Below are 18,003 nucleotides of genomic sequence, written 5' to 3'. Positions count from 1 at the left end.
AGCCACTAAATTATAAAACAGGATATTATTACAATCAGTCAATTAATAAATGAATAAAAAGGAGACCATTAGTGGTGCACCTAAAACTGGACCAGAAATACAGGCAGTAAACATGAAATAAAATCATTTATACTTAACAAAGGTAAATATAATAAATGTAAAAGATTTCAGATTAAGTAAAAAAACACAACCTGTATCTCTGGAATCAGCCAACTGCTCACTCTGTAAATATGTGTATCAAAAACCCATCTGACCAAACAAACATTAGTTTTCAGTCATTGTCTGTGATGGCTGAACACCAGTTTTATAGGGCCATCTGCAGAGCTGCCATTTTCTTTCAATGCAGAATTATAAATGAGAGCAATCATCACAAACTTTTAAATCACTTAGAAAGCTGGACAACCTTAATAAAAAGCTTACCTGCAGTTCACATTATAACAGTTAATTTACTGTTTTTACAGGGTTTGTGTGTCTCCCTGAAGGCTTTTTAGGTTTTTCTTTCTTTGTACGTGCAGACTTCCAATTAGGTTTGTGTTTCGGTGTAAATGGTTTCCTATCCATCAAGTTGACCAAACAATTTTCACTTGTGCCAGCATGCTACACAGCATGTGTGCAGAGCTGATGAAATTCAGTATCAGAAATGCTCAGGGTTTAGTCCAGAAGAGACCTGAATTAAGTGTGGCACATGAAGAGTACCTGGTGCTATAGGCAATACTTGGAGGAAAAAAAAAAGGTGAAATTACATATGTGTACTTGGAGTGGGATCATTAAAGTCTGAATAGCACTTGTAATGTTTTAATCCCACCAGATATTTGTAAAAACAAATCCCTTAAAGTTGACATAAATTAAAAATACCTTTTAACCATTTTATATCCGTCATGATATGGAACCCGATACTCTCAAAAGCCAGTTTCATTGGGACATTAAAGATAAATTATATCAGAAAATTGTATTTGTGATATTACGCATTTTATCATCAGTCATCTCTTTGACTGTGTATGAAATCAGACCGTTATTGATACTAGAGTGGTTTGCTTTTATACTGGTGATCTGCTGCAAGCTGGATAATTTAACTGTTTTTTAACTTTGCTTGCAAGCTGACCTGTTTGTGCAGTTACATTTAAGCTTTTGTCGGCTCAGACTTTGGTTTCATATCGGCTTCACAACAGTCTCTCCCTTGTTACTCAGGTCAAAAAATCATTTGACCCCCAAGGTTAAGGACCATTTTAAGAAAGCTGCAGTCTCAAAGTACCCACCGTTGATGTACCCCTGGACTCTTGTTGCTGCCAAGACCTGCAGACTGTCCAGCAATAAATATTGATGAAAGATTGCAGGCAGAGAGTCCACTGGAGCTGCCTCTGTTTGTTACAAACTAACTTTTTCATTTGACCTTAACGTCTATCTCACCATATTCATGGTGGACAAAATCCATACACAGTCTCTACCATCTTCCTGCAGTAATTTTTTATCATGCTCATGCTCAGGAGCCTTTAGAGTTCAAGTGCAGTTTGTATTGCATTTGCTTTAGAATAAATTATGAAGAAAACCTAACAGCTGTGCACTGGTGGTTTTCAAACTTGCGAAAAGATTCTGCTTGTGCAGTCAAAGTATTAGTATCAGGAATAAAACCTCATTTCTTGTCCCCATGACACTCCAGCAACAACAATAAACAATAGATCCCTGCTGTCACATGAAAGTGACAATAAAGCAGCCCGTAATGACAGATGTCAGATCAGAACAGCTTTCTGCTCCCCTCTTGTAGGAGGGTGCTCCTCCCCTGTCCCTTCATGCCTTAGAGAGAAAATCAGCAAGTAACAAAATGGAAAATTTGAGCTCATCTTTAACTTAGCCCTGTCTTTATATTTGAGGTCTTTTCTGGCTTAAGGCTCACAAAATGAGCTGATCACGTGTTGTCTAGGATTCATTGTATTGCAGTGAAAGTGAAAGGATCAGAGGATTGCTGATGCTCGATGCTCTTAAACATGCTACATGTGCAAAAACTCTTGGGTTACAAAAACAATATTGTGGTGATGGCACACATCATTTATGCACTGCTTTGCATGTTTGCTAGAGCTGTGATTCAACTTAAATCCTGTACATAGACTGTATATAAAAACGGATGATGTGACTGCACTGCCTCCCACTGAACAAAAATGAAGCCAAAATATCCCCAACAGTTTGTACTGTAGTCATCAGGGCTGGAGCTGCTGTATCAAGGTCCTGCCCATACACATACATGGCTTACTCAATCACGAGCAAGGATCAGCTGTCAATCATGCTGTGAAACTCCATTTTAATAACACCAAGTAACTAATTAAAACCAAGCTTATTGGAAAAATGACCCCTTGTACAAATATCAGTGTGATAAGAACTACCTAAAATGAAAGAAATCATCTTTGGCAAAAAAAATATTTTACATGTTTTTAGTTTGGCCTATGTCCCATCTGCTAACATGAAGGGGGCGGGATTTTTTGACCTAAACAGCAACCAGCCACCAGGGGGTGATTTTAGATGAGATAGGTGATCATGTCTCCTGTTGTTATATACAGTCAATGATCTTGATCATATTAGTTCCTCTCAGAATTTAATCAGGTCGGTTTTATTTCTTTTAATGTGAACCGATGTGCTGTATCAACATGTGATAGGGACTTTGGCAGACGCTTTACGGATTAAGTCTGATTGTAGGTCAGAATTGGTCGCCCTCGACTAAATTTAGAATCACGGCAGGTTTCTGCCAAATCATTTGTTGCTGTTGTGCAGTTTGAGGGTGGGGCACTGGATTAATTGCCTGAACAATCAGCTACTGGCTGTTGAGTGACTGGTTGAATTTCCAGCATATCAGAAATTTTGGTTGACTTAAAATTGGCCTGTGGAATTGACCAATTTACTTACTTAGTAAGCTTGTTTTAATATTACTAGGGTAGTATTTTAAGTGATGTGGGTATATGTATGATAGTGGGAACCTTACTGCAGAATAGAAACCGTAGTGTCTGCATCTTACAGCTATTTGCGCTATTTGCAGCTTTTTATTTTTTTTCCTTTCCTCGTTTTCTGTTCATGTTGTAGAATTGCACAAAGTAATGATGGATGCGGCTGTCTTATTTGAATAAACCCTATCAATCATGAATGGACACGACCCCCCAGGGGTTCGGTGTTTACGTTCAGTGTGAGCATCACATTGCAGCCAGTTTATTTAGCCATACAGCCTGAGTCATTGAGGTTGCAGGTTGCCGAAAAGCAGATAATGATTAAACATACGGCTAACACAACATACACAATGAAAAAAAAACCTGCACAGTCTGCTTAGCTTTAGATTACATTAAAAAATCTCATCAGGGGAATTTATTTTGCCTGAATCTTCAACAACTTTGAGGTTATTAATAGCAGTGTGAAAAATATAAGGTATGTAAAACAGGGCGTTCTGCATGATGATGTGACACTCATTAATAACCAGCTTCATTATTATGCTGCAATGGTTTGAAGTCTCTTACATATTTTCGTTTGAGTCAGTTGAGTGAGAAAATAAATAGACTTGCCTAAATGTTTTGAACATCTGTAACAATTCTATCATAATATAAAGATAAATCGATTGACCCAACCCCCACGAGTGGTTCACTGGCAGATGCTGAGCATTTTACAGCACTGCAGCAGTGTATTAAAATGAGTCAGCTCCTGATGTTGTAGTGTAGCTCTTTCTCCTTTCCATCTACACATCCGTTGACTTTCTTTCATGCATGATATCACTGATGTAGTCACTGTCCTCTGTCTGACCTCACATCACAATGCTGCTAATGTGTGATGCCACCACCAAGAGCACCATTTGGACTCCTCTGTGCGCGTGTGTGTGTGTGTGTGTGCGTGTGCATCATGTCCCCGTTTGATTTGTCCTTCACCTCCCTTGTTGTAATAATAGACTCTAGCAGCCCCAGTAAATTGTCTGTTCAGCAGTAGATAACCTTCAGTAGAATCCAGGTGTGTCTGTCCTCTTCACAAACTGCTTTCTTTTCTATTTGATGTGGTAGCTTTAAACAAAGTTTGAAAGCTGTTTCCTCTCCTGATTTACAGTTCCTGGTGAGCAAGTGCCTTTGTGTGTGTCCAGTCCACTTCTACTGAGTTCTCTTCTGTCTAGTGACCTTGTAGTTTGCAGTTTTTGTTTTGTTGTTTTGGTTTTCTCGCTCTGTGGTGTTCAGAAACCTCATTGTTTTGGTTCTTCTTCCAGGCGCACGTGCACCTCGAGCACTTGTGGACCAGAAGTCTTCTGTAATCAAGCACAGTCCAACAGTGAAGAGAGAATCGCCCTCTCCTCAGGGTCGAGTCAACAACACAAGGTAATAAATTCTTTAAAATGTACAGCTTATATCAGGGCGTGAATTTCATGGTGACTAGGAAGGCCATGGCCTTGTGCCTTCTCAGTTTCGCCTTATGCGATTCAAAAAATTATATTCCCTGCATCCGCAGTGGCCTTGATGCCCAGCCTGCACTGTCCCAGCTGATTCTGCTGTTTTCTCATCTGCCTCTTTTCTGTCAATATGGTTTTTAAACACCAGTATCTTGTTCAGATTCTGATTTGAGCCTGGTATGAACGACTGGAAAACCTGGCTATTTAAGTGTTAGGACTCGCAGCAGAGACAGAGCACTCAGGGTGATAAAAGAGTCGATGTGATATGAACTTTCTTTGATCATGAAGTCTGATGATGCTCTACAAGTCTGTAGTTTACACTGCAGACTGGAGTCTCTGTTAACAGTGACAAATAGCTGGAGCCGTTCTATATATGCTTGTCTCCTCTTCATTACACTGCTGGATGTGTTAAAGATCCTTTAAGCCATAATGAGTTAGTCCATGTCCGTGTATTCTGACTATTTTGAGAAAGTTTCTCATTATTTGACATAATAACTCATTATTTTGAGATATTAATTCATTATATTGCACACTGTGTTGTATGACATATAGACTGACATCTGACTGACTTCCAATGTCCCTGTACTTGGCGTTAACAAATTAGGAAATCAAATAAAAATATTTGAAAAAATGATGAAATTCCAGGCCTGACTGTCAAAATAATAGATTGGAGCATATTGTCATCACGCGTTTTATTTCATAATGTTATATTTGTGAGGTTTAAAGGGAGTGCTGTGTATCACATGCTGTGTAATTACTTGAATCTGTTGAACGTGACTGAAACTGTTATTTTGATTCAGTGAGAACCAGCAGTTCTTGAAGGAGGTGGTGCAGAGTGTTCTGGATGGTCAGGGAGTCGGCTGGCTCAACATGAAAAAAGTGCGCCGCCTGTTGGAGAACGAGCAGCTTCGTGTCTTTGTGCTGAGTAAGCTAAACAGAGCCATCCAGTCAGAGGAAGACGCCAGACAGGAAATCATACGTGATGTGGTGAGATGCTTGTAGCTGTCCTCTTGTCTGTGAACTGATGTGCCAAGAAATACACAATAATTACAACAAAACCCGAGGAATAACAGCTTGAATATAATATTTAGACGACTAAAGTCTGCCTAGATTATTTCATACTGATTTATTCCTTTATTGAAGATCACATTTGCTATTGTTTCTTTTCCTTCAATCAAGGTTTTTTATTTTTTGTTTGGCAAATTGGAATTCATAATGTTAGGGCTGCAAGTAATTCTTTTTATTATCAGTTATTCTGTTGATTATCATTTTATGCTGTATATAAAATGTCAGAAAATAATTTTTAAAAAATGCAGGTTATAATATCCTACAGGCAAAGGTGATGTATTTAAGTTGCTTATTTTCTTCATGAACAACCAGTTGGTTTGGATGTGCATGTGTGCATGTGCAAGTGACGTTTTGCAGCTTTAGGTAACCTAATAATTAATGTTAATGTTAATGTTGTTTTTGTATGGGCTAAATTAATGTGACATTGCAATAACAACAACAGTCTTCTGAGTCAACAACTGGCAGTTGATTTGAATTGCAGAGATATGTAAAAACGGCAAATTTTTACTTTATTTCTTTTGTCTTTTGTTATTTCAGTCATATCTGTAACGTTTATGATTTTGAGTTAAACATGGTGATCTGACCTGTCTGATGATTCTGATGTGCTCATTTTATGCACTGTGTTGCTTGCGGGTGTCAGTGACAGACTTACTGCTAGTTTGGGGTAGATTCGGGTAGATTTGTCATTTTCTGTAGTCTTTGTCCCAACAAGAGAATTAAGTCTCCAATCTAACGTTAGTGAAAACATAAAACATGCATTTTAGATAAATGAAGTGTGTATACTTTGAAATAACATCATGAAAAAAGAAATCATTCAACATTTTGTTGCCATTAAATTGTACGTGACGCAGGGGAAGTAATTGTAAACAAAAACTGTGATGTGTACAGGCACTCACTAATTTGTCTCTTGCAACATATGACAGTTTCTATCCTTAGGCTGTGGGGCTTGTAGTGCTTGTATTTTTCAGACTTTGAAATCATTATAAACCTTGTTGATACTCTTATTTTGTCTCCAGGAGGTAAGCAGGAAGGTGTACAAAGGCATGCTGGACATCTTGAAGTGCACAGTTTCCAGTCTGGAGCATTCTTACACTAACGCAGGCCTCGGAGGAATGGCCAGTGTCTTCAGCTTACTGGAAATCGCACGCACGCATTATCAAACCAAAGGTATGTCTCATATATTTAGCACAGGAATGCACACATTTATTGCTGGCTTGTTGGATTTATACAAAGTAGATTTTTAAAATTTTGTCAGCTCGTTTTCTTGACACTTTTTGTGCTTAGAAGCATAACAGGAATGGGCCTGTGCTACTAACACTTGTCCATGTCCGTGTTTGAATTAATCCTTTAGCTGCATGCTTGATGCTGACTTACTAAAACACTAACTATATTTGTAAAGTTCAGATCTCTTTGCTGTTTTTCTGTCTTTGTCTAATATTGTCAATCCTCTCCCTGTTTAAACCTCCACATATTCTCTTTTCCTGTCATTTTGATGAACTCTGTCTCTGGCCCCTTAATTTTGGTAACTTGGTAGACCCAGAAAAGCGCAAGCGAAGCCCCACAGACAGTGCTGGCAGCCCGGGGAGTAAAGAGAGTCCTTCTGGTCGTATGGAGACCGCCAGACCTCAGGGCCTTCTGAACGTTCCCCACCTGCAGCTGCCACACCACACACCGGGCAAAGGAGCCCGCCATTTTGATACCCGGAGTCTGAACGAGGAGAACTTTATTGCCTCGATTGGTGTGTACACCACTCCAGCCCGGTTGCATGTGCACTGTGAGATCCCCCACCCCGTCCCCTTACAAGCTCATCAACCTTAAATACCAGTCTCCCACCCCCTCCTCCAACCGTCTCAAAGAAAGATCCCTTCACTTGTCCCAGACAGATTCTTACAGGTGTTATAATATTCCACACACTTTGACCTGAAATTCTGGTGATAATCACTGGGGTGGGCTATAAAAAGAATTATAATAATAATTAATAATGTTGTGATAATTTACTCTTGAGATTGTATACCAAATGGTAAATGGTGTCTCCCCGTCTGGCAATGATTTTCATAAATTAAAAAAAGTCTAAATTCAGAATTTGGCCTTGAATAAAACATTCCTATTATAGCCTTGAGAAGTGTCTGGAATATTTCCCTGTGTTCCAGGCTGGACTGCGTGTGTTTGTCTCCCCTTCCTTTAACATCTGTGCCCCTGTTTGCCTCTCCTCTGGAGTTCTGTTTGTTGGCCTCTTAGCACCTTGACTGCATGTCTTTCGTTTGGTCTTCCAATACCTAAATCTGCAGTAGTGGACGAGGGAAACCAGAGGTATGCGCATCGATACTCACATCGGTGCTCGTCTTTGCCTTTACTGCAGGTTTCTGCGAGGCGTGCTGTAGAAAATGGCAGCTCCCTTTGCTCTCAGCATGGAGGGTGGAAGCATCACTCCCCAGTAAACAGTCCCAGTAAAGAGACAAATTTCACTACAGAAAGTGTTTCTATTGGTCGCCAAAAAAAACAACTGATTTAGAAAATCCTTAATAATCACTTTACCGCTTAACTCTCTGAGAATTATTCTGGGTCTGTATACAGGGGACACTTTCAGTCAACCACCCTGACACCTCTCCTACCCGCACCCCTTCTTTTCCTGTTAGAAGTTGCACCTTCAATTCTACAGAATGCTGTGAGACTTGCATCCCGGCTTCAGCAACTGCTCCATTTCACCTGCTGGCTAGTCGGCCTCTCAACCCCATCCCATGCTATTTTTTCCGAATCAACCATCTCTCTCTCTCCCACCTTTGCTCTGGAGAGCCAGACAAATGCAGTCAGTGGCCTGTGGTCTGACGTCACTGTGTGGCTCCCCAGGACTTTGGGCAAGGAGCTCTGGGTGTGTTGTAATGTTACCTTAGTAGCTGCTACACACAGTGGATCCACCGTAACAGCAAAATACTTCTTTTTCATTTTGTCCAGATTGAAGTGCAGCTACATGCAAACATTACAAAACACCTTTCATTCAATAATGACAGATTCTCAATGCTTATTTTGTTTTTGTTTTGATTTTAATGCTCATCCACCATACATGCCTTTTCAACCAGCTCTCTGACTCTCTCTCTGTCTTTCTCTCCTTGCTTGCAATGCATCTTGGGTAGAATTGTGGAGCAAGCACCAGGATAAGCAAAAAGCTATGGAAAAACCACAGAGTAAGAGACTTTTCACACACCAAGAAAAAAAAAGAGAAAAAGGATTGGGGTGTTCAGCTGTTGACCTTTTTCCACCTCCTTCTCTCCACTTTTTCAAACTCACCAGTGTCTAAACGCATTAATAAAGGAAAAGTGCGCCAAATAAGAATGTCAGAATGAATAACCATAGAAAATATAGGTGTAAGAATCTTACTGTGAGCTCAAGAAGAAGATTTTTACTTTGGATTAATACTGTAATATTAATATGATGTGGATCAATGCGATTTTCAGTTGAGAGTTTATTTTTATTAGTGGAGATGCTCTTGATTTTCTAGTTTTGTACCTACTGCACGTGACATGGAATTCCTGTAATGGTGATAAATTTGTTCTATTTGCTATCTGACAACTAGGGTCACAGAATTTGTCACAGATATAACGCTGTGAGAAATTATACCTTTGTTGAACTTCCTAAAATGTATTTTAAGACTTGAGGTGGTAGCCAGGCTTGGTATGTTATGGTAAGTTCTCCCAGCAGGCATTATGACAGTATGTGCTAGTTTTACTAGAATACACTATGAAATGATCTTAGCTTTGATAGCCTGATGAGTTTAGCTCACAAGGTGGAATGCAGAATATACTGTAGAAGCTAACGTGTGGAAATACAGTGCTGTATAAACGTCTTTTTAAGACATTTTTATTCTCACTGCCTACAGTTTAGGCTTGTAAAAGCCCTGCATCAAAAAAGTTTGGATGAAGTGCAAAATGTGAATAAAAACAGACTGAGTTTATATTTACAACAATCAAATATATGGCTTAAAACATGAAATCTCTTGTCTTCATACAGTATTTACGTGGATAAAGATTTGCAAATCACTACTTTCTGTTTTTATTTATGTTTTACTCAACGTCCTGACTTTATTAGAATTGGAGTTTCTACAATATTTAATTCTGTGCATTTAAAATAAAATTGCAAATGTTTACTGATGCAGATATATGGAACAAATTTCTGTGGACAGTTTCAAGGTCCTTGAATTACAAAAATATTGGAATTTTATGTTATATTCACTGGCTTAAGCTGATGCAATATGTCATTTTGTTTTGCAGTGTGTTTTTTTCCCCTTGACACCCTGCATCAAGACGAGCAGAAATGAATACCTGCTGCCCTGTCCTGCTCTTTTAACTGTATTTTTTCCAGTTTCAAGTGGCTTGCTGTAAATTACACATCTATAGTTGATATTTTACAGTTGCTGGCACATTTTAAGGCTTTATAAATGGTTTGCAAATGTTAAGTGACACAAAAACAAGGAAGTGTCAGGATCTACTTGTCACCATGCCTGCACCCACTGAGGTGACGAATAACAAAGTACAAATCACACTTGAAACAGAAAATGTCTCCTTTACCGTCCATCAGTTTGTCTGCATGCCTAACTGCCTGTGTCTGTTTGTTGTTTCTGGTGTAATTTGGGCCACATTTGCAGCATTGACTTGAGAATTAATGTCGCGCTCTTGCAGTTTTGTTTTCGTTTGTAAGTTTTCCCCCAGTTTTATGGCACACTCTGCTTGCCCCCTTGTAACTTCTCTGTCTGGTCCTTAAAAACTTTATCTGTTACTGCTCAGTTATGCACCAGCATTGTATACTGAAAGTTGTAAAAATATTTAATGTACCAAGTTTTCTTACCTCTTAAGATTAGATATATTATAGTCATTTGTAGCTCGAGGCAGCTTAAGGCTCTGACTCTTCAATATAAAAACTATTTAATAAAATAATAAGGTACTGTTATTCTGATTGCTTTGCTGTGTCACAAGTGCAACGCAGTGTTTAAATAGAGGCTTTGGCATTTTAATGGCCGTAGCATCAGTGTTGCTGTGCTGTGTTGGCTTTGAGTGAGGCGACTCTCAGTAAGGCAAGAAGATAATGTCGTTCTGTTCATGAAAACATGCTGATAATCATGTCTGTCCTGCAGGGTCAGAAGGAGCAAAGCAGCAGCGCCCCCAGGTGACGGACGCAGAGGAGAAGAAATCACAGATCAGTGCTGACAGTGGCCTCAGTGTCACATCTGGATCTCAGGTTTGTTCATGGAGTGTTGTTATGTGAAAATTTGTTGCTCTTCTCAAGTACACAATTACATTAATGTGAAAAACATGTAGGAAACAGCTGTTTGTGACACCTGTGAAATCCTAAGGGCTGCAGGTTGCACACATAACAAACTGATGTTTAGTGTCAGTGTTCAGTTCATACAGATTTACGTTCAGCACTGTGTTCTGACCTTGTGTCCTTCAGAGGGGTCTGTTGTGCTGCCAACTTTCATGGCTTGTATGGTGTTGGTCTTTGACTGTTACAAAACACATTTTTACTGACGACCACTGAATTCTCTCCTCCTTGTTTTTGTTTGGGTTTACAGAAGAGCGACACAGAATCTGTAACAAGCTCAGAACCTCCGATCCTGACCAGAAGCACCAGCCAGGACTCAGAGGCCAGCACAGTGGTAGGGCACAGCCAACTCAGACATTATGCTTTGTTCCAGGGTGGTATTTTTGGTGCAACCATTTTAAGCCCTCTTTATTGTTGATTTCCGTTCATGAACAAGGAAAAATAGGTAAATGAGTGGCATGTTCAGCACATTGTTAGGAGCTGGACGAATCTTTAACAGTATTCTGTTTGAAAGTTTTGAAAGTTTAGTTAGTCTGCATATATATAGTCTATCTACCTGATTCCTCTTAATCAGCCAGTACCAGTCATCACAAATTAATGGCATGCAGCCAAATATTTTTTAACCCCATAAAATTGTATTTTAAATTCTTGTGGAGACCCTAAAATTTTTGAAGATGCCAAATTTGTCAGGTTGAATTTTACGGATTTGTGTAAGAAAATAATCCTGTTCACTATCTGTTTTTCCTGTATTTATGACATTTCAGTCCTCAGACCTTTATCAGTTCAGTTCAGTTCAGTAAATCTTTCTGCATGCGAAACATCTACACTTGTGCATCGTTCTTACACGTGGATTCTTATGTTTTTAGATAAGCAATAGCTCTGGAGAGACTCTGGGGGCTGACAGTGACCTGAGCAGCACGGCAGGAGACGGCCTCGGTGGGAGAGTTGCTCCTCATTTAAATCAGTCCAGAGGGACTCTTTCTGACAGCGAGATCGAAACCAATCCAGCCACCAGCACTGTGTTTGTAAGTATAAAACTCAGTATAAATAAAATGTGTAGATTCTTGTTTGAGACAATGGCCAACTTAAAATGAGACTCTTTAATTGCAAACTTACTTCTTTGAGCTCATAATGCCATTAATTAGTTATAAAAATCCCCACAGAAGGTGCCTGGAATTGATGGGATGTCAGGTTTCCCATGGATACTCAAAAAACTGGACGACTGCTGACTATTTTTCCACAACTTATAAAACACCTGAAAAAAAGATGTGAAGTTTAATGTTCTGGAAAATTGTTTCTGTGTGGTGATGATTGGTTAAAGCTCAGCTACTGGTGAACAGTGAAAGCACTTGAAATGAGCAACATTTGTTGTTTTATTTCAAAACACTACGGAAAACCATCAAATTGAGCAGAAAGACGTCTTCATCAGTTCTGCAGTATTTATATATAGACAGGGCGGAGACACTCGTATGTGTTTTGTGATGCCTCTTAAGCAGCTTGTGGTTGGAAGTTTGTGCAGGGCATAAATGAGAAAGGTCTGCACACTGTTAGACCTCAAATAGTTAAAATCTCTTTTAGGGCAATATTTTGAGCCACAAGATCTTCCTACAGTAGATCGAAACTGTGCCTTAAAAAGAAATTAATCTATTCGTTTGGAGTTTGAGAGTGTGCAGATCTTTCTCCACTGTGCCTTGCAGATTTTTGTTTTGCGCCTGAATGTTTCTGCCTGGATTTGCGCAGACAGGTCCCTCTTCTGTTGCATATTTGAGAACAATGAATAGGCAGGTTCATGTCTCTATATTCATGGCTTATTCAAGAGTGCTACCAACATAGCAACTCATTATTCTCTGCTCAGAGTCATGTGCTGTAAACAGAGCTGACTCTCCCTCTCCACAGCTCCATGATGTGAACTCCATAACTGTTCTGTTTTTATTCAGAGTCCTGCCAATACAAGATATTCTTGGCCCGTCCTATCTCAGAGATTCTTAAGTGCACTAATCCTTCAGACTCGAGGTGTATTGATTCCTTGAACAACTCGGCAGGTGATATTACCAGAGGAAAAACTCTTGCAGAACTGGCTGCATCACACCGAGGGCATTAGAGCCCTCTTTTTTTGTACTTGCTATGGTATTCCTGGAACCAGACTATCACTTGGATAAAGGTGTTCAACCTGAATAATTTACAGCAAAGGTTTTCGAAGTGGGAGGCGGGCCTACCCAGGGGGGGCTACAAACTGTTTCAGGTGAGGCTCAGTGAATGAAAGTGAAAAAAATATTTCATTATTTATTACTCAAGTTATCAAAATGAGATCACACAGAATTGCCAAAATGTGTGTGATTTATTTGAAGAGGTAATTCATAGACATTGGAGAATTTTTGCAGTTTTCCTCAGTTTTCCAGTCAGAATCTAATGAATGACTTTGGATAAACAGGTTTTTTTGTATATATCTTGGCTCTACTGTTGAGTGTCTATGTGATCAAATAACATAATCACGATCCCATAGACATCCAGGTTTTGAGTGAAACCAGGAAAGTAAACTAAGGGGGGCGCCTTTCCAAGCTTTGACCGAGGGGAAGCCTGCGGTCTCAGTCCCTGATCTCTAGTACACATGATGCTATGATCAATATAGGGCATAAACAGATAAAACAATACTCAAAATACATGAAGTGGTACTTTGGTCTCTGTACTACTGTAGGTGTTGACTGACTGTATCCTGTTTCCACAGGGAAAGACCCACACTCTGAAACCAAGTGCAAAAGATCATGCACTTGCTATGGCAAAGGGGCCGCCTGCGCAGCCCATGGAGGACATCAGTACGAGGATTTACCTTTGTGAAGGCCTGCTGGGTATGTCCTGCTGCTCTCCAGTTTACTTCTTCACTACCTCTCACAGTTCTGTCAAACAGCTGACGTTTATTCTGATGTTTCAAGAAATTGTGTCCTTCCTGTGTTCTGTATAACTCTCAACAGTGTGATTTGAGGATTTATCTTCTCGTTCCTGTCACTGTCACTAGAATGTTTTGCATTGCTTTACTAACATTATCTCTTTGTCAAAGAAAATCGTTTGAACCACACAACCCTAAATATTATCTTCCACTAATAACTACACTAATTCATCTGTTGTTAGCTATGGTGACCTTTTGCTTCCTTTAACTTGTGCAAGCTCTTGCTTTGGTTTGCCTATTACAGTGAAATTTCACTAATAGTGGAAGGACTTATTTTTATGAGGAGAAAAAGCAGAAGTCAGACATGTGATTACCTAGAAAGGGTGTAATGTTAAATGTTTGTTATGAAACAGTGAACTGAATATAAGTCAAAAGGTAAAAGGTCATGCCCTGATGTCTTTTTATCAGATATGACTTTACATAATGTGACTGTCCACTGTCCAACCTAAAGTCAAAAAAATATATTTTTCCTCTGGCCTGTAGTGTTGTTTATCCATCTAGATCTACTTTTGGTGTGAGTTGCAGAGATTTGTAGAATGGAACTGAAAGCACTAAAAAGTACTTTTGAAAAACTCAATCCCAGTGAATCGGTTACTTAAGATAATCCACAGACCTTGTTGTGAGCAGTTTAATGCAGGAGACATTTCCTTTCTACCGAATTACACCCACCAACAGTATCACCATGTGGAAGGCAGCATGCACCTACGCATGGATGAGAGGCTCATGCTCGTGACAGCGTGAGATGTAAACAGTAATGGCGTCCTCCCCGGCTGAGCTGTAACCTCTCATCCATGAGTGGATGTGCGGTTATTTGGTTGTAGTTAAGCTGACAGAAAATAGTTCTTACATGAAACTGCTCACAACAAGTTTGTGTTTTCATTTTGGGGTGAACTGTCCCTTTGAAGAAATAGAACAAAAATAATCTTAAGAATATTTATTTGCATTTTGGTAAGTCATGACTGCAGCTGCTGCTAGTTACTTGAGTTTAATTCTAATTTAACCCATACAAAACAACAGTCTTTAAACATCTTTAAACAATAAGAACTGAATAGTAAGACTGAATATTCTGTGTAAACAGATCACAAACATATAGTCTCATCACCACAGATCACAGTAACAGGATTATTGCACAGCTACTTGACTGTGTTAAACATATTTTTTGAAAAATTGCATCCTGTGTATAGGTCAATGTGTATATGAGTGCGATATCTTTGTTTGTCTTTGTTTTTGTTCCTCTGGTGTGGTTCTCGGCTCGCTCTGCTTTTGTTTTTGCCATTAAACCTACTCACCTCTCCGCCTAACCCCCTCCTGCTCTCACTGCTTCTCGTCCCTCCTGCTGCTCCTCCTGGGAAATTCTTCCAGGCCGCGATAAGAGCTCCGTTTGGGATCAACTAGAGGATGCTGCCATGGAAACCTTTTCTCTAAGTAGGGCTAATCTCTTGCCTTTGCCCTTTTTCCAATGTTTGTGTGTGTGTGTTGGAAGAGTGTATCCATTGTTCGCATGGAGCAGTTCTGTGTTTAATCTTTGATGTGATGTGGGTTTTTCCTGTCTGTTGGTGAGCTGCACATCTGATAGAGGTGGAAAATGTAAGCAGCTCTGCAGAATTTGGTCACAGCTTTCCCTCACAGGGATATCAAATACAGCAGAGTGTGCGTGTTTTCTGTTCACCTTTGGTCTAACTTTGTAACAACATTTTATTTTCTGCTCACCTACTTTTTCAACCAGCCTTCTGACTACCTTTCATGTTAACCCAAAAGCTTAACATTTAATGGGTTTGCATATTGGATAAGTGTATGTTGCCTTCAAGTGCTGTCAGAAATGTAATTATGAGTTGAGCGCACTCATACGAGCCACCAGCTAGTAAATAATATTAGGAAATGTCAAGATTTCCAATGAGTTCCTGCAGTCAGTAGAGGTGGGAAACTGGCTCAGCCACTGATATTACAAGTGAAATATTTTGTTCCTATTTTGCATCTTGTAAAAACGATTAGTTTTATTTCTTTTATGTCATAGATTTTGTTTTATGGTTTTAATAATTTTGTAGCTATTTACAAATTTATTTCTAAATTAGAAGAAGAAGAAAATGTAATTTCCTCAGTCCATATAATGAGGTTACAAAGAGCAGCACTTAGTAAATGCCACAATAAATGCAATGTTGGCCCTTAAAAATGATAGCTGCTCTCAAAACACTTAAAATTTTTAATAGATCTTTTAGTTGTGAGTCTCATCAGGAAGTGTATAGTGTTATACTACAACAAACATGATGTGCATTATCAGTTGGCCTAAGTGACTTATACTGTTGTCTTTCTGCATGACTGAAACCTATAAACTTGCAGATATAGTTGATAAGTAGAGCTACAGTAACATGTTACAATATCAGTTTCCCACTTTACTGAAACATTGTAGTAACTAACGAAGGCTGTACTGATTAATTTAAAACTTCATTCATAATGTCGAATGATGACGTTTGCGTTCTAGATCAGCATTCGAATGCTGTGCAGTTTTTTGTCTTTATTACACGTCTATTTATTCTGTTTAAAAGTATTTGTGGAATTAGATTCCAGTGATGGCCTCATAGGATTGTTTCAGACTTGTGCGATTCAGACATTTCCAATAACTAGTAACTTATAATATAATATATATATAATTTGTATTGCCAACACATATCTATCTTTTTCACGTGTTCTCAGAACTTTGAATAGATGCTTGTGGCTGCATACATTATGGGTTGTGAGTGGATCAGCTGCGTTGTGGATGAACCTTTGCACATTTTAGGAGCTACATGTGTACGTGTGTCCATGTGTTCAGGTAAGGAGCGCTCCACACTGTGGGACCAGCTACAGTTCTGGGAGGACGCTTACTTAGATGCTGTGATGTTGGAGCGTGAGGGCATGGGCATGGACCAGGGACCCCAGGAGATGATTGAAAGGTTCAACACGGCTTTACTATTTTTATTTTATTTTTTTTTGTTAGCGTCACATTTTTCACAGTTAGTAGATAACTTTGTGATTCTGGTCATGGACTAGTAATATGTGCTTTTCTATGTTTTGTTTGTCAACACAGATACTTGTCACTAGGAGAACATGACCGCAAGCGTCTGGAGGATGATGAAGACAGACTCCTGGCTACCCTGCTGCACAATATGATTGCATACATGCTAATGATGAAAGTACGGAAGCCTGTTTCTCATAAAACAACATTTTTTTTTGTTGAACTGTTCCGTGCCCAGTTTTTGTACCTCCAGATATCTTAACTTTTGTTCCCTGTGGATGTTTTTGTTTGTTTAGTTGAACAAAAATGACATCAGGAAAAAAGTGAGGCGTTTGATGGGGAAGTCCCATATCGGCCTCACATACAGCCAAGAGATCAATGAGATACTGGACAAACTGGCCACCATGGTGAGTATCTGTCCCTATTTGAATTCGCTTAGCTCAGATCCTGTTCATCCTTTGTAACTTTCTGTTCTGAACTGTGTTTTTAGAACGGCCGGGAGCTGCCCATCAGGCCCAGTGGAAGCCGTCACATCAAGAAGCAAACATTTGTTGTACACGCTGGCACTGATACCACAGGAGACATCTTTTTCATGGAGGTACACAAAGTCTCGCCTCTAAGTTTAAACCCTGATATTACATCTGTGATTGTATCTGTAACTTTTAGAAGGTATATTGTTGATTATTTTACTTAAACTAAATTTAACTCCTGTTTGTTTTCAGGTTTGTGATGACTGCATAGTCCTGCGCAGCAACATCGGCACAGTTTATGAGCGCTGGTGGTACGAGAAGCTCATCAACATGACTTACTGCCCCAAGACCAAGGTGCTGTGTCTGTGGAGACGCAACGGCCAAGAGACGCAGCTCAACAAGTTCTATACCAAAAAGGTCAGAAACCGTATCTCTCTGCATCCTATTCTCTTGTAAAATCATCAATTAGAAATTCAAATAATTTTCCTCTTTTCATTCTAGTGTCGTGAACTCTACTACTGTGTGAAAGACAGTATGGAAAGAGCTGCAGCAAGACAGCAAAGCATTAAACCAGGTATGGAATGAGCTGACTGTGCCTAACCTTGTGCTTTTTGCACTTTTGTTCTTTCTCTTTCCTCCCACCTCTTTTCTTTGTGTTTTTCTTTCTTTCTGGGTTTCTGAAAAATGTCCATCCAGCATGACCTTTTTACATTTTTAACAGTTTATCTCTTTCAAAGATGACTGAGCTTCTCCTGAGACTAATGAGACACGTAACTTGGTTTCAGGGTCACAGTTTAGCATATTTTTGGTAAAGCAG

General features: G+C 39.4%; 1 protein-coding gene across 18 annotated transcripts in view; it reads left to right on the top strand.

Moving 5' to 3' along the window:
- Positions 1-18,003, top strand: part of madd (MAP-kinase activating death domain) — a 61,866-nt gene that overhangs the window by 32,638 nt on the left and 11,225 nt on the right. For 8 of the 18 annotated variants that reach the window (XM_084736553.1, XM_084735909.1, XM_084736737.1 and 5 more), the window contains 16 exons: positions 4,220-4,328; positions 5,200-5,386; positions 6,484-6,634; positions 7,002-7,205; positions 8,599-8,649; positions 10,593-10,696; positions 11,031-11,114; positions 11,647-11,805; positions 13,506-13,626; positions 15,087-15,149; positions 16,534-16,654; positions 16,789-16,894; positions 17,013-17,123; positions 17,207-17,314; positions 17,439-17,603; positions 17,688-17,760. In XM_084736553.1, the coding sequence (XP_084592679.1) occupies positions 4,220-4,328; positions 5,200-5,386; positions 6,484-6,634; positions 7,002-7,205; positions 8,599-8,649; positions 10,593-10,696; positions 11,031-11,114; positions 11,647-11,805; positions 13,506-13,626; positions 15,087-15,149; positions 16,534-16,654; positions 16,789-16,894; positions 17,013-17,123; positions 17,207-17,314; positions 17,439-17,603; positions 17,688-17,760 (1,917 nt within the window). The remainder of the gene's footprint in view (positions 1-4,219; positions 4,329-5,199; positions 5,387-6,483; positions 6,635-7,001; positions 7,206-8,598; positions 8,650-10,592; positions 10,697-11,030; positions 11,115-11,646; positions 11,806-13,505; positions 13,627-15,086; positions 15,150-16,533; positions 16,655-16,788; positions 16,895-17,012; positions 17,124-17,206; positions 17,315-17,438; positions 17,604-17,687; positions 17,761-18,003) is intronic. The other 10 variants (XM_084737032.1, XM_084736873.1, XM_084736313.1 and 7 more) reach the window with 5 other exon arrangements.

Source organism: Lutjanus erythropterus, chromosome 1 (genome assembly GCF_056507025.1).
Source record: "Lutjanus erythropterus isolate fLutEry1 chromosome 1, fLutEry1.hap2, whole genome shotgun sequence".
NCBI classification, from domain to species: Eukaryota; Metazoa; Chordata; class Actinopteri; order Lutjaniformes; family Lutjanidae; genus Lutjanus; species Lutjanus erythropterus.
The sequence above is the reverse complement of the archived record's forward strand: the minus strand, read 5'-3'. Positions and strand labels throughout refer to the sequence as shown.